General features: G+C 48.5%; 1 protein-coding gene across 1 annotated transcript in view; it reads right to left on the reverse strand.

Annotated features, from left to right (window-relative positions):
* The window catches only part of LOC137422092 (cysteine-rich secretory protein LCCL domain-containing 2), a 287,763-nt gene that overhangs the window by 87,662 nt on the left and 176,441 nt on the right, over positions 1 to 23,660 (reverse strand). Inside the window, exon 10 of the mRNA XM_068108843.2 lies at positions 578 to 708. Coding sequence (XP_067964944.2) covers positions 578 to 708 — 131 coding nt within the window. The remainder of the gene's footprint in view (positions 1 to 577; positions 709 to 23,660) is intronic.

The raw sequence follows: 23,660 nt of genomic DNA on the forward strand, positions 1-23,660 counted from the left end.
GAGACATGGCTCATTGTCACCGACTCCCCATGGGGAATAAGATATGTTAATGATAATGTCATCGGTGCCTTCGTTATGACGTCATAATTCGACAAATACAACATTTACCCATCCGAAATTTTCACCATAGGAGCTCCTCCTCCTTTAGAATATTTTAATGATAATCATGACGTCATAGGTCATGTGGTACAGGCGCCATCTTGGAAAAACTGAAAAACGTTGCACCTCCAATGGGGAATACGACATGTTCAATGATGACGTCATTGGTGCCGTAATTACGACATAATAGTTTGACAGGGACAACACTTATTCTGATCAGTTTGAAGTTTATTGAGCATGATCTACACATCAATTTTATTAGAGAATATAAATTTTTGATATAATTGCTCACGAGGTCTGGCAGCCACATGGGATCAAAGAAAAAAAACCCTTCAAAACCAGAAGAGTTGGCTCGCACCAAGTTGACTGCGCAGGGTAAGTATTCTATGAATACCATCTAGTTTGAACAAGTGTTCATTCAGATGATTAGTTATTGAGAGCAATACGGTTTGCCATTGCCATGCAGCATCATTCTTACCTGGAAGAGTCAACGCCATGTCGTGATGATCGAATAAAGAAAGGTTTTCTTCCCTGAAGAGTCACATCCACCAAACCACCACCATTATTAAGCACACCATGGTGAATGGCTGCTCTGCAAATGCTTGAAAACTGTGAAAAATAAGAAGCAGTTCCTTCAGCAGGTTTACATTTCATGACCGCACGCAGGCACCGTCATTTCTTCTCTTACATAGTAAATGTTCATGAATAACGCAAGAAGAGCAACAACATGGAGATATTAAGTGTACCAAAAGTAATGTCGTTTTTTAAGCCATGTATCCCCTTTCAAAAACATTACTTTCCGGTACACCTAATATATATATATATATATATATATATATACATATATATATATACATATATACATATACATATATATACATATACACATATATACATATACATATATATACATATACATATACATACATATATATACATATATATACATATACATATACATACATATATATACATATACATATATATATATATATATATATATATATATATATATACTGTATATATATATATATATATATATATATATATATATATATATATAATACATATTATATGTATTATATATATTATACGTATTATATATCCCTGGTGTTGGGCTAGCGGCTAGGGTGCTGGCTTAGGATATCCAAGGATCCTGGGTTCGAATCCCGGTCGATCGCTGAATTAACGCCAGGGGGGTTGACTCAGCCTGTCATCCTTCCGAGGTCGGCTAATTGAGTACCAGTTCACTGGTAATTCCCTGTTTGTCGTTAAAGGCGGCAAAAAGGGTTGGTGTCAGGAAGGGCATGCGGCCATAAAACATTGCTTCAAATAGGGGACCGAAAAACAACAACAACCACGGTTACCGAAAAAGGCCAACCCCCGCTTTGTGGGGAAAAATGGCCTCTAAAGGTGGTTATTTTTTTTATATATACGTATTGTATATATATATATATATATATATATATATATATATATATATATATATGTATATATGTATATATGTATATATGTATATATGTATATATGTATATATGTATATGTATATGTGTATATGTATATGTGTATGTGTATATGTGTATATGTATATGTATATATACACAAAGAATTAAGTTAAGCACCCGCCCCGTTTTTTTACAACCTCGCACATTACAAGTTTGTTGTCGTCAAAACAGTGTAATATACCCATGATATTGCTATATTTTCTGGAGAAGTGATATTATGGTCACATAACAACATAACAATCATGCCGTTTTCAATATTTTATTCTGAATAATTTAAGGTGAAATTTTTTGGGAATTTTAGGCATATTTTCACCTCCATTTAAGTATGGAGCTATAGGTCCATCACGGACAGTGTGGATGACGTTTATGTTTTCTAACGTACAGTCATTGTTCTGAGAAGACCTCTAGCGATCTTTGCGTCAATAACGTGTGTAGGACCCACGTGATCGGATCACTGACTCAACCCTACGTCTCATAGACCCTGTAAGCCGTCGTATGCGTTGCTGTGGCAGGTTGTTCCATTCCCGATGTAATGCACGTTCCAATTCATCCAGATTGGCTATTGGAGGGACCATCTTCGCAACCTTAGAATATATGCCAATGTATACATATACACAAAGAATATATATTAGGGGGTGCTTAACTTACTTCTTTGTGTAGGGGTGCTTAACTTAATTCTTTGTGTATATATATATGTATATGTGTATATGTATATGTATGTGTATATATGTATATGTATGTGTATATATGTATATGTATGTGTATATATGTATATGTATGTGTATATATGTATGTGTATGTGTATATATGTATATGTATGTGTATATATGTATATGTATGTGTATATATGTATATGTATGTGTATATATGTATATGTATATATATAATAATACCGTAAGGACTCGACTTTGTTATCCCTTTTACGCCGCATCCAGTGACCTGATGCCCACGGCACTAATGCATTTTCCATCTACGAACCGCGCTCTTTGTTTATCACGTACAGCCATACTCGAAAAATCTGAATTCGCCGACTTTGGGACCCAAAAGCATCCGATTATCGGCCGATACGACGCCATCTTACGACACCATCGTATTGGCGTCTGCTGGGCGAAGGCGATGCGAGCCGTCCGCTGATTGGACAGTCGAGTGGTGTGATGGGTGGTGTGAACCAAATGGTCTTTTTATTCCCTTGAACATTTTAAATTAGGATATATAAGGAAACGTCTTTATCGTCATTTTAATAAAGTTAAATGGAGTGACGTTGCGATACTCGGGGTGCGTTGCATAAATCCTCGTAACTCAGAGAGGTGTAGCAGGTGGCGAGACGTAAGGAAGCTTAAAGATAACGAGCTGAAAACAGACGAACGATATCCCTTCCGTGGATGTTCCACGGGTTTCACGTCTTTATCGTCATTTTAATAAAGTTAAATGGAGTGACGTTGCGATCAGTGAGTTGTACTTGTATACGAAGAGATAAAAGGATGGCATTGACTTCGAGACGGTACGTGATAGATGGCTGCGGCTGGCTGATGCTGCGTTTTTTTTGTAAGTGCCATGGATGCTGATGGACATAATAAAGGTATCGGCTGATCTCTCATCGTAATATTACCCGATGGAAATGAACTGTTTCTTTGTTTGTCATTTCCTGTGCAATAATGTCAAATTGATAAGTCAGACATCCTTTTCTATTGACAGCTGCTCTCCTTTTCGATGGCATCGTCTATTGATATGCATGTTCTTCTTTCATATAATTTTACACATTCACAATCAGTATTTCAATTCTTGCAGACATTGGAAAGGAAGTTGACTCACAGGCCAACTCTCTGGCTCAATCACAGGCCGACGCACAGGCGATGTAATTGTGAGTAGCATTTTTGCACAAGTGAAAATTGATCTTTCTTCCTAACTCTTACTCGGACAAGCAAATGCCCTATGCCATCCATAATGGTACACTCTATCCATACACCACATCCTCCCTTCCGTGGATGTTCCATGGGTTTCGGCTAGTTATACATATTATATGTATTATTTATATTATATTATTGTACATATTATATGTATTATATATGCTTGTGAGATACCCGTGCTACGCACGGGTGGGAGGCCAGAAGCAAACAGGCCATGCAGATACGGCGAATGCTAAAGCATGAAACCAATAAATTCCACATTCCTGGAGCACCTTCAGTCGCATGTCAGACATGGACAGCAGGTTCGTGAAGGACTTCCATGAAAAATGTACCCGTTCGCAAACAAACGGGTACGTTCACATATAGAAACATCGATCGTGGGTCCGTGGCGAATCTGCATATGGCGATCCGTGAAGTTCGCGTTTAGAAGGTAGAAACCATCACGGCATGTCGTCATTTACTTGAACTCGATATCTCTTTTTTCATTCCAAACAACATAACTCCAATCACAAATTAATCACAAAATAAACTTTTAACAACATTGTTAATGTTTCCTTCATTGTAAAAACTATCAAGTTAACAGTGAAAAGGATTTTGAGCCGATAGGTGTTACGGCCTTGGCAAGATCGATGGATACAGCGATCTGTTTTTTTTTTTTTGTTTTTTTTTTGTATACAAGATCGAGGCTCGTGAAAGAGCGAACATTAATCACACAGAAAGACAAACAGACACATAAAACAAATAACATCGGGAGCGGTAGACAAGATGGGGAGAGAGGGGGAAGGACACAAACACAACATTTGAGAGCAGGGACCGAGAGACATGGAGACATCGAGAGATCTGTGGGAAGGGAGAGGGCTTTGTGGGGGAGGCATGTGAAGGGGGGGGGGGTGGGAGAGGTATAAACATATGGACACTGCCAGGACTTCCAGGAAAGAAGTTGGAATTTCAAACAAGGTGGATCTGGGGTGAATTAGTGGGGGTAGAAAAGATCAAGGTTTTGGATGGGGGAAGATAAGAGATGGTGGTGAACAGCTGTTTTAAAGACCTGGAGGGAGGAGTGGGATTGAAGGGAGTGTGGGAGTTTGTTCCAGAGGCGGGAGAAAAGAGGAATGAAAGAGTGAAGGTGAGCAGAGAGCAGAGATTTCGGAAGTTTAACCATCAGAGGGTTGCTGGCAGATCTTGTGCGACCTGTAGGAATATTTGGGGGACAGAGCACAGAGAGAGCTGGGGGAGCAAGGCCGGAGAGGAGTCGGTAGAAGACAGAAAGACCACCTACCTGCCTGCGGTGAGTGAGTGAAAGGCCCTCAGAGATAGCTTCATCGCGGGAGATTCCAATGATTTTGAAAGCTTTGGATTCAACAGCGTGAAGCCGAGCCAGGTGTGAGGTAGGAGCACCAGCCCATAGGGGAGAACAGTATTCCATTGAGCTGCGGATGAAAGCCTTGTATGTGGTGAGGAGCTCAGGTGTGCCGAGGAAGGACTTCGCATGACGGAGGATGCCCAGTCGGCGACTGGCTTTGGAGGCCAGCTTGGAAATGTGGTTTTCCCAAGAAAGATCATGGCAGATAGTGAGACCCAAAAGCTTGAGCGACAGAACTTCTTGGAGAGGATTGTTGAGAATGTAGATGGGAGGGTTGTCCAGTCGATCTTTTCGGAGAGACATAGTAAGAGAGTGAGATTTGTCAGGATTGAAAGGCATGGTCCACTTGTTTGACCAGTCTGTGATTTTGTCCAGGTCTTCAGAGAGTGAGGAGGCTGCAGACTGCCGATCTGAGGGAAGAGGAATGGAGCAGCAGAAAGTGGAGTCATCAGCAAAGAGATAGAGAGGCTTTTCCAGAGAGTCGGAGAGATCATTGATAAAGACCAGAAAAAGCACAGGGCCCAGCACACTGCCTTGGGGAACTCCAGCCTGAACAGGAAGGGGAGATGAGAGAAATCCATTCAGGGCCACACGTTGACTACGACCAGAGAGGAAGTCCGCAAGCCATGCATGGAGATTTCCATGGATACCATAGGAGGAGAGTTTGGTGAGCAGAGCTGGGTGCCAGACCGTATCGAAGGCACGTGATATGTCAAGGGAGACAGCTCTGATTTCCTGTTTGGCATTGAGGACCTCCATCCATTGTTGAGACAGCAGAAGCAGCATGTCCAGAGTAGAGTGACCTGGTCTGAAACCAAATTGATGATCAGAGATCAAGCCATTGGAGAAGAGGAAAGATTTCATATCCGAAGCAATGATGGATTCCATGACTTTGCTGATAATTGGGAGCAGGCTGATTGGTCTGTAGTTGCAAGGATCTGTTTTTGCACCTTTTTTGTGTAAAGCGGTAATGTTAACTGATTTCCAGGATGCTGGCAGATGATCTTGAGCAAAAGATAGGGTGAAAAGAACAGAGAGAGGGTGAGATAGAGCGGCAGAGCAGGATTTTAGGACCCGTGGGCTGATGCCGTCTGGTCCAGTTGCAGAATCAGAGTCGAGGTTTGACAAAAACTCCTCCACCTTGTCAGGAGAGAAGGACACAGAGTCCAGGAGCAGTTGGGTTCGACTGGGAAAGGTGGGAACAGAGAGAGATGGGTTTGGGACTAAGGATTTTGAGGCAAACACAGAGTTGAGGCATTCGGCTTTGTCACGTGCGATGTCAACTGTGTGGCCATTTGAGGTAAGGGAGGGGATGGAGGGGGAACAAACACCAGAAACGGATTTGACCAGACGCCACCAGGATTTGGAGGAAAGAGACAGGTTTGAGAGTTCATTCTTGAGTGAGGAGAGATAGTGCTTCCCGGCACTCCTGAGGGTAGACACACACTTGTTCCGAGCTTGGTGGAAGGAACTGAGATTGCCTTCAGTTGGATTAGCCTTCCAAGAGGCAAAGGCAAGTTGTTTCAGGGCAACTGCCTCACCACAAGATTCAGTGTACCATGGACGGGAGGAAGGGTAAGACAACTGAAGGCGAGATGGGATAAATCTGTGCATGAGAGAGATCAGTTTGCTTTGGAAGAATTCCCAGGAAGAATTGATGTCAGAGGCAGTGGAGATGGGAGACCAATCCAGATGATTGATGGCTGCTTAAAGACCGTCCCAGTCGGCCTGAGTGAAATGCCAGACTCGTCGACGCTGAGGAGGCTCTCTGAGAATGGCCAGAGAGATGTCCACTTTGACAAGCACATGATCAGAAGAACCGATTGGAGCAGAAGAAGAGCAGCAGACATTAGCAGGGAAGTTTGTCATAACCAAGTCTAGAAGAGAAGATACTCCATTGGCTGAGATCCGGGTCGGGAAATTGACAGATTGTGTCAATCCCAGTGAGTCACAGAAGTCGTTTGCTGAGGTGCCATGACTGGTGAGAGAGGAACCCACACCCAATCAGGTGGCATGATGACAGTTGAAGTCACCACATATGAGGAAGAGAGAGTTGGGATGAGTGGATAGAAGTTGGTCCATGTTGTCACACAGTGAAATGTAGATGGAGTCATCACTGTTTGGGGGACGGGACAGAACACATATGAACAAAAGGTGGGAGCGGAGAGGAAGCCGTAGCCAGAGGTACTCCTGAGGGTGAGGAGGAAAGAGGGCAGTGCAAGGAGAGTGAGGAAGAGAGTTTTTGATAAAGATAGCCACCCCACCACTAGGCCGAGGCTCAGGTCTATCATACCGGAGGAGGGAGTAACCAGGAAGAGATATTAAGGAATCAGAGACATCTTGAAGGAGGAAAGTCTCTGTTAAGCAGATCAAGTCTGGATTGTCAGAAGCAACCTGTATGGAGAGATCAGTCAGGTTTGAGCGAAGGCCCCGGATGTTTGAGGTCCATACCGTTAATGAAGAGAGAGGGGGAGCATCGGGTACAGGACAGGGGAGGGGAGGAGTAGGGTAAGATGAAGGATGAGAGGGGGAGGTAGGGAGAGCAGTTGATAGTGTGTCAGATATTGCAGAAGAGTTCCAAGAAAGGGAAGGATGAGGAGGATGAAAGGTTTGATGGTGAAGAGATGAGGCACAGTGAGGGGTTGTTTGAGGGGGGGCAGAGGAAAGTAGAAGGTTTGGGGGGGTGGAGGTATGAGATCGAAGGGAGACGAAGTGGGGAGGAGGCAGCTTGGAGGAGGAGGGGGGAGGAGGGAGAATTGGAGAGGAATGGTATGGGGGGAGAATTGAATGGGAGGGGTTGGGGGGGAGTTTTGAAGGGGAGGAGTGAAGGGGGAGTTTAGGAGGGGAGGCGCAAGGGGGGAGTTTTGGAGGGAAGGGGCAAGGGGGAACTTTAGAAGTGGAGGGGCAAGGGGGGAGTTTAGGAGTGTATGGGCAAGGGGGGGGATTTGGAGGGGAGGGGCAAGGGGGGAGTTTAGGAGGGGAAGGGCAAGGGGGGAGTTTTTTTTTTAGTTTTTTATTTTTGTATACTGAATCGAGGCTCGTGAAAGAGCTAACATTTATTTCACAAACAAATCAACCAGACAAACAAAATATACAAAAAGAGGGAGCGGAAGACAAGATGGGGAGAGAAGGGGAAGCACACAACCACAACATTTGAGAGCAGGGAGAAGTGTGGGAGGGAGAGGGCTTGGGGGCAGGAGGAGTGGGAAGGGGGGCGGGGGGGGGGGGGTGGGAGAAGTATAAAACACAAGGGGACCGAAATTAGCGGGGGTAGAAAAGATCAAGGTTTTGGTTGGGGGAGGATAAGAGATGGTGGTGAACAGCTGTTTTAAAGACCTGGAGGGTGGAGTGGGATTGAAGAGAGTGAGGGAGTTTGTTCCAGAGGCGGGAGAAAAGAGGAATGAAGGAGTGAAGGTGAGCAGAAAGTCTTGATTTTGGCAGTTTAACCATAAGAGGGTTGCAGGTAGACCTGTAGGAATATTTGGGGGACAGAGCCCAGAGAGGGCTGGGGGGGCAAGGCCAGAGAGGAGTCGGTAGAAGACGGAAAGACCACCAACCTGCCTGCGGTGAGTGAGTGAAAGGCCCTTGGAGTTAGCTTCATCGCGGGAGATTCCAATGATTCTGAACGCTTTGGTTTCAACAGCGTGAAGACGGGCTAGGTGTGAGGCAGGAGCACCAGACCAGAGGGGAGAGCAGTATTCCATAGAGCTGCGGATGAAAGCCTTGTATGTGGTGAGGAGCTCAGGTGTGCCAAGGAAGGACTTCGCACGATGGAGGATGCCCAGTCGGCGACTGGCTTTGGAGGCCAGATTTGAAATGTGGTTTTCCCAGGAAAGATCATGGCAAATAGTGAGACCCAAAAGCTTGAGTGACAGAACTTCTTGGAGAGGATTATTCAGAAAGTGGATGGGAGGGTTTTCCAGTCGGTCTTTTCGGAGAGACATCGTAAGAGTGTGAGATTTATCAGGATTGAAAGACATGTTCCATTTGTTTGCCCAGTCTGTGATTTTGTCCAGGTCTGCAGAGAGTGAGGAGGCTGCAGACTGCCGATCTGAGGGATGAGGAATGGAGCGACAGAGAGTAGAGTCGTCAGCAAAGAGATAGAGAGGATTTTCAAGAGAGTCAGAGAGATCATTGATGAAGACCAGAAAAAGGACAGGGCCCAGAACACTACCTTGGGGAACTCCAGCCTGAACAGGAAGAGGAGATGAGAGAAACCCATTCAGGGCCACACGTTGACTATGACCAGAGAGGAAGTCCGCCAGCCATGCGTGGAGATTTCCATGGATGCCAAAGGAGGAGAGTTTGGTGAGCAGAGCAGGGTGCCAGACCGTATCGAAGGCACGTGAAATGTCAAGGGAGACGGCTCTAATTTCCTGTTTGGCGTTGAGGACCTCCATCCATTGTTGAGAAAGCAGAAGCAGCATGTCCAGAGTAGAGTGACCAGGTCTGAAACCAAATTGATGATCAGAGATCAAGCCATTGGAGAAGAGGAAAGATTTCATATCTGAAGCAATGATGGATTCCATGACTTTGCTGATAATTGGGAGAAGGCTGATTGGTCTGTAGTTGCTGGGATCTGTTTTTGCACCTTTTTTGTGCAAAGCGGTGATGTTGGCTGATTTCCAAGCAGATGGCAGATGACCTTGAGCAAAAGAGAGGGTGAAGAGAACAGAAAGAGGGAGTGAAAGAGCGGAAGCACATGATTTTAGGACCCGTGGGCTGATGCCGTCAGGACCAGTTGCAGAATCAGAGTCGAGGGTTGACAGAAACTTTTCCACCTTGTCAGGAGGAAAGGACACAGAGTCCAGGAGCAGCTGGGTATGACTGGGTACGGTGGGTACAGAGAGGGATGGGTTTGGGACACAAGATGTAGAGGCAAACACAGAGTTGAGGCATTCAGCTTTTTCACGTGCGGAGTCAGCCGTTAAGCCGTTTGAGGTGAGGGAGGGGATGGAGGGGGAACAAACACCAGAAACAGATTTGACCAGACGCCACCAGGATTTGGAAGAGGGAGACAGATAAGAGAGTTCGGTCTTGAGAACGGTGAGATATTGTTTCCTGGCTCTCCTGAGGGTGGACACACACTTGTTTCGGGCTTTGTGAAAGGAAATGAGATTTCCTTCCATTGGATTTGCTTTCCAGGAGACGAAAGCAAGTTGTTTCAGGGCAACAGCCTCACCACAAGATTCCGTGTACCATGGACGGGAGGAAGGGTATGACAACTGAAGACGAGATGGGATAAATCTGTGCATGAGAGAGAGCAATTTACTTTGAAAGAATTCCCAGGATGAGTTGATGTCAGAGGCGGAGTTCAGGAGTGGAGGGGCAAGGGGGGGGATTTGGAGGGGAGGGGCAAGGGGGGAGTTTAGGAGGGGAAGGGTAAGGGGGGAGTTCAGGAGTGGAGGGGCAAGGGGGGAGTTTAAGAGTGGAGGGGCAAGGGGGAAGTTTCGGAGTGTAGGTGCAAGGGGAGGGATTTGGATGGGAGGGGCAAGAGGGGAGTTTAGAAAGTGGATGATTAATGAAAGACGAACATTGATAACAAATTGGGTTTGTTGTGATTTTCAAGTTTGCAATCCGATTCAGAACGATGGAGGAGGGATGGAATGAATGTGAATATCGACCATGTTGTGAGGGAGACGTATAAGATATTGAATTTCTTTTTTTTGAAGTGGAATGAGTTGGAGAGGAAATTGAGAAAAGCCTTTTAAATAGGAAGAAAAACAGCGTGTTGTAATATACCACTGAATAAAACACAGAAGGGGAAAGGTTAAACATATTTAAATAATATTTAAACAGAACTGTGAACAATCTTATATGCACAAAATACCAATGGGGGGAGAGCCGAGAGGGACCACCACGAGTCACGTGAACAGGGCAAACGGTGGATGGCAAGGAGATAATGGGGGCGGGGCGAACAGCACACCTGGACAGAAAATACAGGATGAGACAACAGCACACATGGAGAAAGGAAAATAAATGTTTTTTTTTTTTGTTTGTTTGTTTGTTTGTTTTTTTTGGGGGGGGGGGGGGGTGGGGATTTAGAACGTTAGACAGAGTATCATGTTCAGGGTAGAAGGGAAAAAACTAAGAGCCAAGCAAAACACGCTTAAGTTAACAAAACACCGACGGGGGTACTACTACAAGGCCACACACGAGGAGCAGAACACGATTAATTAATTACGAGTTACAGGAAATTCAAACCAAAACTAACTATAATCAAACAATATTGCATGGACGATAAAATAACGAGTTGAAATTTGACAATCTATCTGGGGAAATGGGGGAGAAACACGTGGTCGAAGAACGAATAAGAATGAATAAACGAATGAGCAGAGAGAAGGTAATGTCTTTTTTTTTCTTTTTTTTTTGAGTTGAGATTTACACAAGGAAGTAGGCTATGGGGTGAAAAGACTGGGAAAACAGAGAACGAAAGTTATTGGATCACAAACGACGGACCGCTGAGAGAAAAACAAAGCCTCAAGGTTGTACAGTGTACACTGTACAAGGCCTCAAGACACGACACGAATTAACACGATTTTCAATACAGGTATGAAAGATTTGCACCGAAAATCTTCGTCGGGACAATATACGTACATACACCATAAAATAAATAGTTATAACGAAAATACAAATGGGAACAATTACTTAACTTCGATTTCGATGGAGAGCGTGTAGAGCTGCGAATAAACGAACCCTCGCCAGCAAGACCGGAAACGGAAGTTGTTAGCTTATACACCGCCCAAATAGCTATGTTGAATTCTCTCATGTGGAGATTAAACCCACGTCATTTTGAACTTTGGCTGGCCGAGGTCATTATATACTTTTAATGATGTTTATATACGAATCAAAAAGAAGATAATTGGTTTTGGGTCGTCCTTTCCGCATATCTTGTGGGATTGTGAGTTGGAGAGATGACCGTGATGGCGGGGAGGGGGTTGGCATTATCTCAAGCAGGGATTCAACCCATGTCCTTATAAAAGGTCTTTGTCCGAGGTCACCGAGTCCGATCGGTGCTGCCGATCGGTGCAGCTGTGCAGCGATCAGTGCAACCGTTTGTGCGGCACCCGGGAAAATAACGTTATGCAGGAGTCCAAACCTGAAAATGCTGGAGGCCAAAGCTGAAATTGGAAAAACCATATAGCCTATTTTACTCCAGGGGATCCCAGGATTACCCACCCAAAATATAATTGCGATCGGTTCAGCCGTTTTTGCGGTACCTTGGAACGGACGGACGGACGGACGGACGGACATTTGGTGAATTATAGTAAGATTATATTATTATTATATATATATATAAGTTGTATATATTATATTATTATGTATATTATATCATTATCTATATTATGTTATTATATATATATAGTATATATATAATATTATTATATTATTATATTAATATATATATATTATATATATATTATATTGTTACAGACGCGGCTTTTAGATGTTATATTGACCGAGCGGTGGTGTATTTAACCGCGTCCGAACAGTTACTCCCCGATTAAAACCCGATTTCACCCGACGTTGACCAGATCGCCCCACGGATATTCAATCGGGAAATCTCTAAAGCGATCGCAAGAGAATGAAAAAGAAGAAGAAGAATACGGAGGAAGAACAGATTTATTATACGCACACAAGCAAAGGATGGAAGAAACAGTGACACAGCGAATCCTTAACTTACACTATTCATTTTTACTTAGCCCCAAGACAAACGAGCAGGACAGGACGTTCACACTTACACAGGGGATAATGCAGGCAGGTAAGGCTTGAGATGGAGGCAAGGTCGGGAGGCCGCCGTTCGCAATTCCTCGCGGTTTTGGCGGGAAACCCTCCGTCGCGTATCCACTGCGGGAGACGCCACGCGCTGGTTCGGCACACCTGCTCCTTTTCTTGGGGTGGGGCCGTCTCTCTCCTTTCAGCGCGTCTCTCCAAAGCTGGTCTCCTTGCCGAGTACCTCTCCTCTTTGGCTGGGAGCGTTTCGCATCTCACCGCCTCTCTTTGGTGCAGCCTCGTTGCTCCTCTCCAGCTCATCTCCAGTCATCTCGTAAAGCAGTCCCTTGCAGTCGCTTTTATCACCTCGAGCGAAATCAAGCCGCCGACTCCCAGGGCACGCCTACCGGGTCGATCACCGCGGTGTTGATTGGCTGTTAGGGCCGGTTCACTCCTTCCCTCTTTTGACGAGGTGGAGACACGCCTTTCTTCTCCAACCTTACCTCGTGGCCAATGGTGGTTGAAGAGAAAAACCGACCAAAATGCGGAAGGCAAATGGAAGGGAGGTTTTGGGGAAATTGGAAGGGCCTACGCTTATTTTGTTTGATACAATGCAAAGTCAATCTAGTGGGAAAACACATACTTAGCCTACATGGAATAAGGAAATACACTATTTAAAAGATATATCGTGACCTGCGTGTATATTTCATGCAATTAACTAGGACGCTGACTGCGACCATTATTTACATTACAGGGTGGTACCGTACGTTTGTTACGTTCACATTGTAACGTTTCCATTGTAACGTTTTCACATTCATTACACTTCTCAAATTCGTTACACACTTCTCAAAATCGTTACACTGCACCCCCCTTTCTTCAGGTCCGTCCTCGGGCCTATTAAACTTTAACTTAGTGTGGCACGTAGGTGTAATTTCCTCTACAATTAACCTGACCCTGAGTGTGACAATTTTAAAACACAAATAAGTATGTCCCCCTATTGCATTGCATCCTGTCTAACAGACTCAAGCCCACAGCTAACCGAATTACGGAATTACTCTCAACCTATACATTTACGGTGGGGAGCATTATTTACAATGACGTGATTTCTTATTTACAACGCAACCCAGGACCTGTGTTTTTCTTTTTTTTCTTTTTAGGGAACAAGAGAAAGAAATTCCTGTTGGGAGGGAGGAGACAGCACGCATTGCATCGATGCACCAGTACCAGTACCACCAAAGCACCCAAAAGCACCAAACACCACAAAGCACCCAAAAGCACCAACCAGTGCGCAGTCACCATGGCTCATAATAAACACAACAAAAGAACTGGTGGTGGTCTTCTCTTTCTCTGCTGGGCCGATGTTCTTCCCGACGTCTTCAGGCTTCATGCGGCCTAGTTGGAAATAATAAAAAGCACAACTTGTGTCCATTTTTATTTAGGGCCTCAGGGGCCAACTAAGGGTGGTCCACCTGTTTGGCATAGGTGCCACCTTACCGAGGTCCGCAAGCAAGATTCCCTGGCCACTATGGCCGGTTTCCAACAGAGGTGCCCTGCCCCAGAACCTGGGGTCCATCAAGTGGTACTTGGCCGCAGAACAGCGGTCCATAAAGTGGTACATCAACGCAATGCATGCTGGTTCTGGGAATCTCGGGCGCACAATGGCCACCTCACGCACGCTCCCCTCGGCACCCAATGGCGCACAGGTCATGTGGGAGACAAAAGAAAGACAATTGAGCGAGGGGTAAGGTCACAAGGGTACACGTCAATAAGGCAATGCAAGGTGAAATGCGTACGGAGGCCGAAGTGAGAAAGCTCGTCCCTACCGTACGTCACCCCCCTGTCACCTACCCTACCCTTGTTCTCACCCCATATGTACAAAAAATCTACACATTTACAAATTCGTCACTGCTGTCACGTCTTCCCCATATTTCCCCTATACCAAATTCGTCACCACAATCCCTTACTTCAAAATTTGCCATCACCAATTCATCATCAATCCTCATAAGGAGGGAGAGATGGAATTACGCACAATGTCACACCCACGTCATGATGTGTCTCACAATCCAAACATTTGCATCATAAAAAATAATCAAAACATGGCATGGTGTGGAGTACCTGTCACCTCAGGTGAGTGGATGCAGATGGTGCGAGGAGATCCTTCATCCTAACTATCCTCTAAATGACTTTAACACACTTTACACTACCCGGGGTCTTTCCCTGCCAATCCATTGGCCAACTTACACTATGGGTTCTAATAACCAATTCCCATTGGCCAAACTGTGGTGCTCCTCAATTTGGGGTCTCACTCCCCCGATTCATCTCCCGGTGCTCTAGCACAATTTCTGGGCTGCGACGTGTACCTCCCCCAACAGGTCTACCCACCTGCACACCTCCACCACTGTAGTTGCCACCCGAGCTTACCTAGCTCCTCATCCTAACCTAACTACCTGGGGACAGCCCCTCTCCTGGCTCTGTCACCCCATGGTGCCCTCTGGCACTGGGCTACCCGGGTCCGTCCTCCGGATCCTCGGGCCCCATCCACAACAACTACTACCGGCTCCCAGAGCCCACCTGCGGCCTCACCTGGCCGACATCCTCACAGTGGTGGAGTGCCCAAACCAACTACACACACTAACAGGCTACACGCCCAGCCATTTCCACAACACCAACGCACCCATCCACATACCATTCTGTCACCCGCACCACAGATGCCAATATCCAACCACAATTTACCTGTACCCTCTACCTAACACTTACACTACCCGCCCCGGGTATCCGTGATGGGGGTCCACTCTTCCCCCATTCACACCTTCGCACCATCCACTCCACTCCACAATTTCCACCATTCTCACTCCACGACCATCCATTCCACTACTCCAGATATTCCACACTACCATTTATTCCACACAGCCACATACACCTGTTCTTCATTCACCTGTCGTTGCACACCTGTGCAATCATACCTGGTGCCACCTGCACCCTCCTTTCTTCCTGGACCATTTGGTCAACACAACACGCAATCACTACTACTCCCTCAAACACTGCTCCACACACCTGTTCAGTTGCACACCTGTGCAATCACACCTGTTCCATTCTCACCTGTTCAATCCTCACACACACGGCATCATCTCAGCTAACTACTCCCCTCTGAAACTTGCGCTTCCCAGTCGTCCCTTTAAACTATTGCGCTCCCACGTCATTATAATCCACACTAATCTACCTGCGTCCCCACTGCAGGTATCAGTCACTAACTAGACTTAACGTTACCTAATGTCATCTTCGCTAGGGCCCTATCAATAGAACCTAACCCACCCGGGCTAGTTTTCACTGCCATCAACCCCATAAGCTATAGCGCATTTGCCCCACCTATCTGTGAGGGATGACAGCGTTGCCATCCCACCACAGCGGGGCATCTCACTACCATCCCCCCAGTCCTCTGACGCTACGAGCCCCCGTCGCAAGAGGTACTGGGTCCTGCCTCGGCATCTAGAGCCGAGGCGATCCATGAGGGCGCCTGCTCGCCGGCATAAGGTCTTATCCGGTCGGCATGGACGATCCGAGGGGGGGTCCGTGGCCCCATTTTGATCTTAATGACCACGTCACAGATTTGCGACAGGACGACTCCCGGGCCTTGCCAGGGGGAGGTGAGTTTTGGGCACCTTCCCTTCCGCCTCCGGGGATTAAAGAACCAAATCTTCATCCCCGGAGCGTATTGACTCCCCTGGCTCCGGTCGTCGTACCTGCGCTTCATCTTGGCCCCCGCCAGATGGAGCTGGCGGCGGGCGAAGGCATGGACCCGCTCCATGCCTTCCTCCAGGTGACGTGCGTACCCCTCCCTCGGCGGTGTGTCCGTGGTGTCTGGCACGGGACCGCATAGCAAGTCGGCGGGAGCCCGTAACTCCCGCCCATACATAAGCAACGCTGGACTGCATGCGGTGGCCCCGTGCTGGCTAGTTCGGTAGGCCATCAACAGGTACGGGAGATGTTCGTCCCAGTCATCCTGACGGGTGGTGGTGAACAATGCCAGTTGTTGGATCAATGTTCGATTGAACCTTTCCACCATCCCGTCAGATTGTGGCCGCAAGGGCGTGGTCCTGGTTTTCCGAATTGACAGGAGTCTGCACACATCTTTTAGTAATTGGCTCTCAAAATTTCGACCCTGATCGGTGTGCAGCTCCTGTGGAATCCCGTGCCGACATACAAATCCTTCTACGAAGGCCTGTGCTACCACCCCTGCTTCTTGGTTGGGGAGGGCATAGGCCTCCGGCCACTTGGTGAAATAGTCCATTACAACGAGGATATACTTATTACCTTGGCGGGTGCGGGGCAGCGGTCCTAGTATATCCATAGCCACCCGCTCAAGGGGGGCCCCCACCTGATGTAATTGAAGGGGGGCCCTCATCCTCCGTGCTGGTCCCTTTTTGGCAGAACAGGCGTCGCATCTCCGACACCAGTCCTGTATGTCGCGCCCCATATTCACCCAATAGAACCTCCGGCGGACCCGAGATATTGTCTTTGTCCTGCCCAAATGGCCGCCGGAGCGGGTACCATGCACCTGTTGCAATATGACGTTCTTGAATTTGTCAGGGACTATCACCAGCCAGGAAGTTCTATCAGAGGGAACCTCCACCCACTTGCGATACAAGATGTTGCCTTTCAATTCCAGGGTCTGCCACTGAGCCCAATACGCCTTTGTTTGCGCCCCGAGGGGGGTGACCTCTTCCCCCTTCGGTCTTTGCCCCAATTTGACCCATTGGAACACCGGCCCCAGAACAGGATCCTCCTGCTGGGCCGTGCTCCAAGCCAACTCTCCAAATTCCTCGTCCGCGGTTAGTGGCAAAATTGGCCCTCTCACCCGGGTTGCCCGGACGACGAGAATCGGGGCGGAATCGCCCAATTGCTCCCTCTCCTCGTGTCTCGCACAAAATTTACAGTTTTCCCCCAGACAAGGACGCCGAGGGAGTGCGTCCGCATTACCATGGGCCTTCCCGGCCCTATGGGCCACATCAAAATCGTACTGCTGCAACTTTTCCAACCACCTTGCAATTTGGCCCTCCGGTTCCTTGAACCAAAGGAGCCATTGCAAGGAGGAATGGTCAGTTCTAACCAAAAATTTCCGCCCGTACAGGTACGGGTGGAAATGGTTCATGGCAGCCAGCATGGCCAATAACTCTTTGCGAGTGACGCAATAATTTCGCTCGGGCCTACTTAAGGCCCGACTATAGTAACCAATCACTCTCTCCACGCCCTCCTGTGTCTGAGACAAAACTGCGCCCAATCCTTCCTGGCTCGCATCCGTGTCCAGGGTAAATGTCCCGTCACTAGTGGGGTAAGCTAGAAGGGGTGCGGATGTTAGACACCCCTTCAATTTTTGGAAGGCCTCGTGGCACTCCCGTGTCCAATTAAATCGCGTCCCCTTCTCCGTAAGCCGGTGGAGGGGACGGGCCAACTCTGCAAATTTCGCCACAAAGCGCCGGTAGTAGGAGCAGAGTCCCAAAAATCCCCGCACCTCCTTGATGGTACGTGGTGCGGGCCACTCCTCTACCGCTTTAATTTTGTCTGGGTCCGTTTTTACCCCCTCGCGGCCGATCACGTGACCTAGATAGGCCACCTCTCTTGCAAACAAAGTGCACTTACTCGGGTTCAGCTTCAACCCTGCCTGTCTGAGGCACCCGAACACCTGGTCCAAATTAGCTACGGCCTGGGGGAACGTTTTGGCATGTACTAGGACGTCATCCAGGTACACCAGGCATGATTGCCATGGCATGCCGCCTAGTACATGCTCCATCAATCTTTCAAAGGTGGCGGGGGCGTTACACAAACCAAACGGCATCACAGTAAACTGATACAGTCCCTTACCTGTGGAAAATGCCGTTTTCTCCTTCCCTGCCCTATCCATCTCCACCTGCCAATACCCACTCTTGAGGTCCAAAGTCGAGAACCAATTTGAGCCCGCAACGGCATCGAGGGTGTCATCAATTCTTGGCAGGGGATATGAGTCCTTGAGTGTCACGTTGTTTAGCTGGCGATAGTCCACGCAGAACCGCGTGGTCCCATCCTTCTTTTTGACCAGCACAACAGGTGACATCCAAGGACTTCCCGAGGGCTCGATCACACCTGCGTCGAGCATTTTTTCAACCTGCTCGTCAGCTTCCGCCCTCTTGCTCCAAGGGAGCCGTCGGGCGGCCTGACGAATAGGCCGGGCCTCACCGGTGTGGATCTGATGTTTCACCAGGCCCGTACGTCCAATATCCTCGGTGGACAAGGAGAAGAGGTCCAAATGGGACCCAACCAGTTTGTGTAAGGCCTCCCTCTGGGTACCTCCCAACTCTACACTACTACGATTTACCATCTCGCAAATGGGATCGGGCCAATTCCTAGAACTTATTGAAGGCTCCCCCTGGGGCCGGCTCGGCTGGACGTTCTCGCCCCTCACTGACGCGACTTCTCTAACTGGGGTGCAGCCTGCTACCTTCGTGCCCCTTCCTATAGTGCGTGGTTCTGTGCTACTATTAATTACTCGGACGGCCACCACCGGCCCGTCCGTTTTTACAAGGGTACGGCCCACGATTAAACCAGGTATGGATAGCGCTGCCACCGGTTCGACCAGGCCGCAGGATTCCTGCCATGTCGGGCGAGCTGACCATCGGGCCGGCACGATGGCCTCGGCCCCCGGAGGGATGGTCACGGCCTCAGGAGCCTCCAGCTCCACCCTCTCGGCCGTGCTCACCCCCTCCAATGGTAGCTCTTCCACTCCCCATCGCAGGATCCCCCGACTCAAGTCGATTTTACAACCGCTGGCAGTCAACAAATCCAACCCTATTAAGCACGGGTCGTACACCTCCGCCACCCAAACCTCTATCTCTTCCTTTACCGATCCCAACTTGAGGGTCACAAAACCACGCCCTATGATCGGAGCCGTTGCCCCGGTAGCCAACTGCAAACTATGATTTTCCAGACGCTGGATTTTACCCCAGCCGTCTGCACTCGAATTAAGGATCACGGGGCTGATGATCGTGGCGCTGGCTCCCGTGTCCACCACGGCGTCCACCCCCACGCCGGCAATTTTGCACCGAATTGTCAAACTACCCGTCCCAATTCGGCCACAATGAATGACCTGTCACGTCAACGAGGGCTTCTCCCCATCCTCTACTGCCGAACACCGCCCTGCATGCCCGGCACGTTCTAGTTTCCCGGGTCCTGGCGGGGGGGTGTCTGAGGTCGGCTAGGCCGATCGATACTGGGCGGAGTTGAGGGCATCGGCTGGCGGGGAACGTCCCGGCGCGGAGCTCGACACTCCCACGCACGGTGACCCATCCGAGCACAATTATAGCACCTCACCTGGTAAGGTGCTTGCCTCCGGTATTCCAAATTCCCCCCCCTGTATGTCCGAATTGGGGTACTCTGTCGGGGACTACCGGGTGCCACCGCTGGGGCCGCCTGCCATGGTCCAGGTCCCGCCAGGCGCCGATCCACTAACCTCCGGACCATGCTCTCCAGGTCAGGGCCCCCCATCACGGGCCCCATCTGACGCACCGCCACTGCATGGCGCTCGCCTCCCCGGGCCAGGGGCCTCGCTGCTTCCCAACGGGCTGCAGCGTCGGCCGCCTGACTCATGGTTTGCGGGCGCCACATGGCGAGCTGTTGCCGGAGCTCCAGATCCGGAAGGGCCTGAATAAAGTGATCCAGCGCCAGGCTTTCCTGGGAACTCGCTGCCATGTCCGCGTGTGCAATCCCGACCGCGCGGCGAATATCGTGAGCAAGTTCCCCGATGGTCTCCTGGGGCTTGCGTTTTCGCTGCGCAAGTTGGGCTTTAACAAGCTCGCTTTGCTGTTCAATGCCGAACCGATTAATTAATGCCGCACGGAGGGCTGACAGGGTGAGAGCACCCGGTGGTAAAGCCGTCAGCACCTCCGCCGCCGCGCCGCGCAGTGCCCCCACCAGGTGTACTCCACTTTCGTCCGGATTCCAACCGTTGCCTTTACACACGTACTCAAACTGCGCCAGGTACGCCCTCAAATCACTCTTGCCGTCATACGGCGCGAGTGGGACCTTGTGGGCGCCCGAAGGTCGGACCCCGCGCGTCACTCCTTGCGGGATCAACGCGGGACCAAACCGTTCGGGCTCCCACAGTACGCTATTCCCGGGGGGCTCCCGCGCGTCCCCCGTCCCTCCAAACACTACCCCTCCTGGTGTCGATGCCTGGGTCGCCCCTCCGCAACCCGCTACCCACGCCATACCCCCACAGCCTTGCTCACCAGCACCCCCCTCACTCCCCATAGCCAACCCTCCTTGCACACCTCCTCTGTCCATACACTCCGGACCAGTCATACATCTTACCATTGGTCCCTCACGAACACCCGGGTCTACACCACCCCCCAAGCCGACTGAATCTCCCCTCACATCATGTACATTGCCACTCACCTCCGTACCTCGTCGCACCTCCTCTGCCACCTGCAAACTTTTTATTTGGTTAGTGAGCACCGCATCATGATTTGAACACAGACCTTGTACATATTCCATGACTTCCTCCTTTATCTCCCTCTTAGTTTCCCTCCGTCTCTTCTTAATTTCACTCACCCCTTCTTCCACCTCCTCTAATTTTTCCTTTACCTCCTTCAGCTCCCGGTGCGCCCCCTCTATTTCTTCCTCCATCGCTACTTTAACCGTTTCTATGTGCGTCCTTACCTCCCGGTCCTTCGTCTCCATTACTTCTGTCACCTCTTCCAACCTCTTCGTCAATCCCTCATGTACCATTTGACATTCCTTTTGTGTCGCTATTAATTCATTTTTAATGTCCTTTTGTGTTGCTTTTAAACCCCCGATGATTGCAGTGTTCTTTTCCACTTGGTCCGCTAGTTCCTTTTGTCCCACTGTCAGCTGTTCTACTCCTTTCGTCAGATCTTCTATTCCCCCCTGTAACTTTGCCGTATTATTTCTCACCTCTTTCTCTATACGCTTTTCGCCTCGCTTTACCTCCTCGCGTAGCCCCGAGACCTCCTCACTCACCCCTCGTCGTATTTCCTCCATCTGGTTCCCCATCTGTTCGATTTCCCGGGCGGATTGTTCCCCTATTTCCCGCAATTTGTCCTCCATCCTATTTTCTAACCCCATTAACCCATTTTTTACCCCCTCTAACTGATTCTCCTGGGCAGCCATTCTGTTTTCCACCCCCGTTAACCCATTCTTTACCTCTTTTATCCCGTTGTCTAACCCCTCAAAATTATTGTCTAACTTCCCAAATTTCTTGTCTAATCCCTCAAAATTATTGTCTAACTTCCCAAATTTCTTGTCTAACTCCTCAAAATTATTGTCTAACTTCCCAAATTTCTTGTCTAATCCCTCAAAATTATTGTCTAACTTCCCACCGGTACCCCTCGCTTCGTCCCTCATTACCCCCATTTGCCCCATAATTCTGCTTTCCATTTGTTCCATACTGTCGTTTTTTTTCTGCATTTCCACCATGAATTGGGCCATGAAGGCTTGCATTTGGGCCGCGCTCATTGGTTCCGCGACCGTGGCCCCCTCAACCACGTGCGCGAGGGCGCCATTCTGTGCGTCTGAAACCTCCGCAACCACATTGCTATTTTTCTCCTCCTCCCTATCCTCCATATACATTTCCCCGAGGTCCTGGGTCGATTCCACCCTGTCTATTTCTCCCACCGACTTCCGATCGCCTTGATTGTCCATGGCGCGATCTCAAAATTCGGGTTTTGCTTTATAAAACAAAATAAATTTCGGCAGCTCGTAATTTTGACCAAAAATTTTTCTTTCTAGATGTTTTAAAAATTTGGTTCGGGACCCGAATTCCACTCCCAGACACCAATTGTTACAGACGCGGCTTTTAGATGTTATATTGACCGAGCGGTGGTGTATTTAACCACGTCCGAACAGTTACTCCCCGATTAAAACCCGATTTCACCCGACGTTGACCAGATCGCCCCACGGATATTCAATCGGGAAATCTCTAAAGCGATCGCAAGAGAATGAAAAAGAAGAAGAAGAATACGGAGGAAGAACAGATTTATTATACGCACACAAGCAAAGGATGGAAGAAACAGTGACACAGCGAATCCTTAACTTACACTATTCATTTTTACTTAGCCCCAAGACAAACGAGCAGGACAGGACGTTCACACTTACACAGGGGATAATGCAGGCAGGTAAGGCTTGAGATGGAGGCAAGGTCGGGAGGCCGCCGTTCGCAATTCCTCGCGGTTTTGGCGGGAAACCCTCCGTCGCGTATCCACTGCGGGAGACGCCACGCGCTGGTTCGGCACACCTGCTCCTTTTCTTGGGGTGGGGCCGTCTCTCTCCTTTCAGCGCGTCTCTCCAAAGCTGGTCTCCTTGCCGAGTACCTCTCCTCTTTGGCTTGGAGCGTTTCGCATCTCACCGCCTCTCTTTGGTGCAGCCTCGTTGCTCCTCTCCAGCTCATCTCCAGTCATCTCGTAAAGCAGTCCCTTGCAGTCGCTTTTATCACCTCGAGCGAAATCAAGCCGCCGACTCCCAGGGCACGCCTACCGGGTCGATCACCGCGGTGTTGATGGGCTGTTAGGGCCGGTTCACTCCTTCCCTCTTCTGACGAGGTGGAGACACGCCTTTCTTCTCCAACCTTACCTCGTGGCCAATGGTGGTTGAAGAGAAAAACCGACCAAAATGCGGAAGGCAAATGGAAGGGAGGTTTTGGGGAAATTGGAAGGGCCTACGCTTATTTTGTTTGATACAATGCAAAGTCAATCTAGTGGGAAAACACATACTTAGCCTACATGGAATAAGGAAATACACTATTTAAAAGATATATCGTGACCTGCGTGTATATTCCATGCAATTAACTAGGACGCTGACTGCGACCATTATTTACATTAACAGGGTGGTACCGTACGTTTGTAACGTTCACATTGTAACGTTTTCACATTCGTTACACTTCCTCCAAAATTGTTACACTTCTCAAATTCGTTACACACTTCTCAAAATCGTTACACACTTCTCAAAATCGTTACACTGCACCCCCCTTTCTTCAGGTCCGTCCTCGGACCTATTAAACTTTAACTTAGTGTGACACGTAGGTGTAAT

This window comes from Myxine glutinosa, chromosome 2 (genome assembly GCF_964187855.1).
Source record: "Myxine glutinosa chromosome 2, kmMyxGlut1.1, whole genome shotgun sequence".
NCBI lineage: Eukaryota > Metazoa > Chordata > Myxini > Myxiniformes > Myxinidae > Myxine > Myxine glutinosa.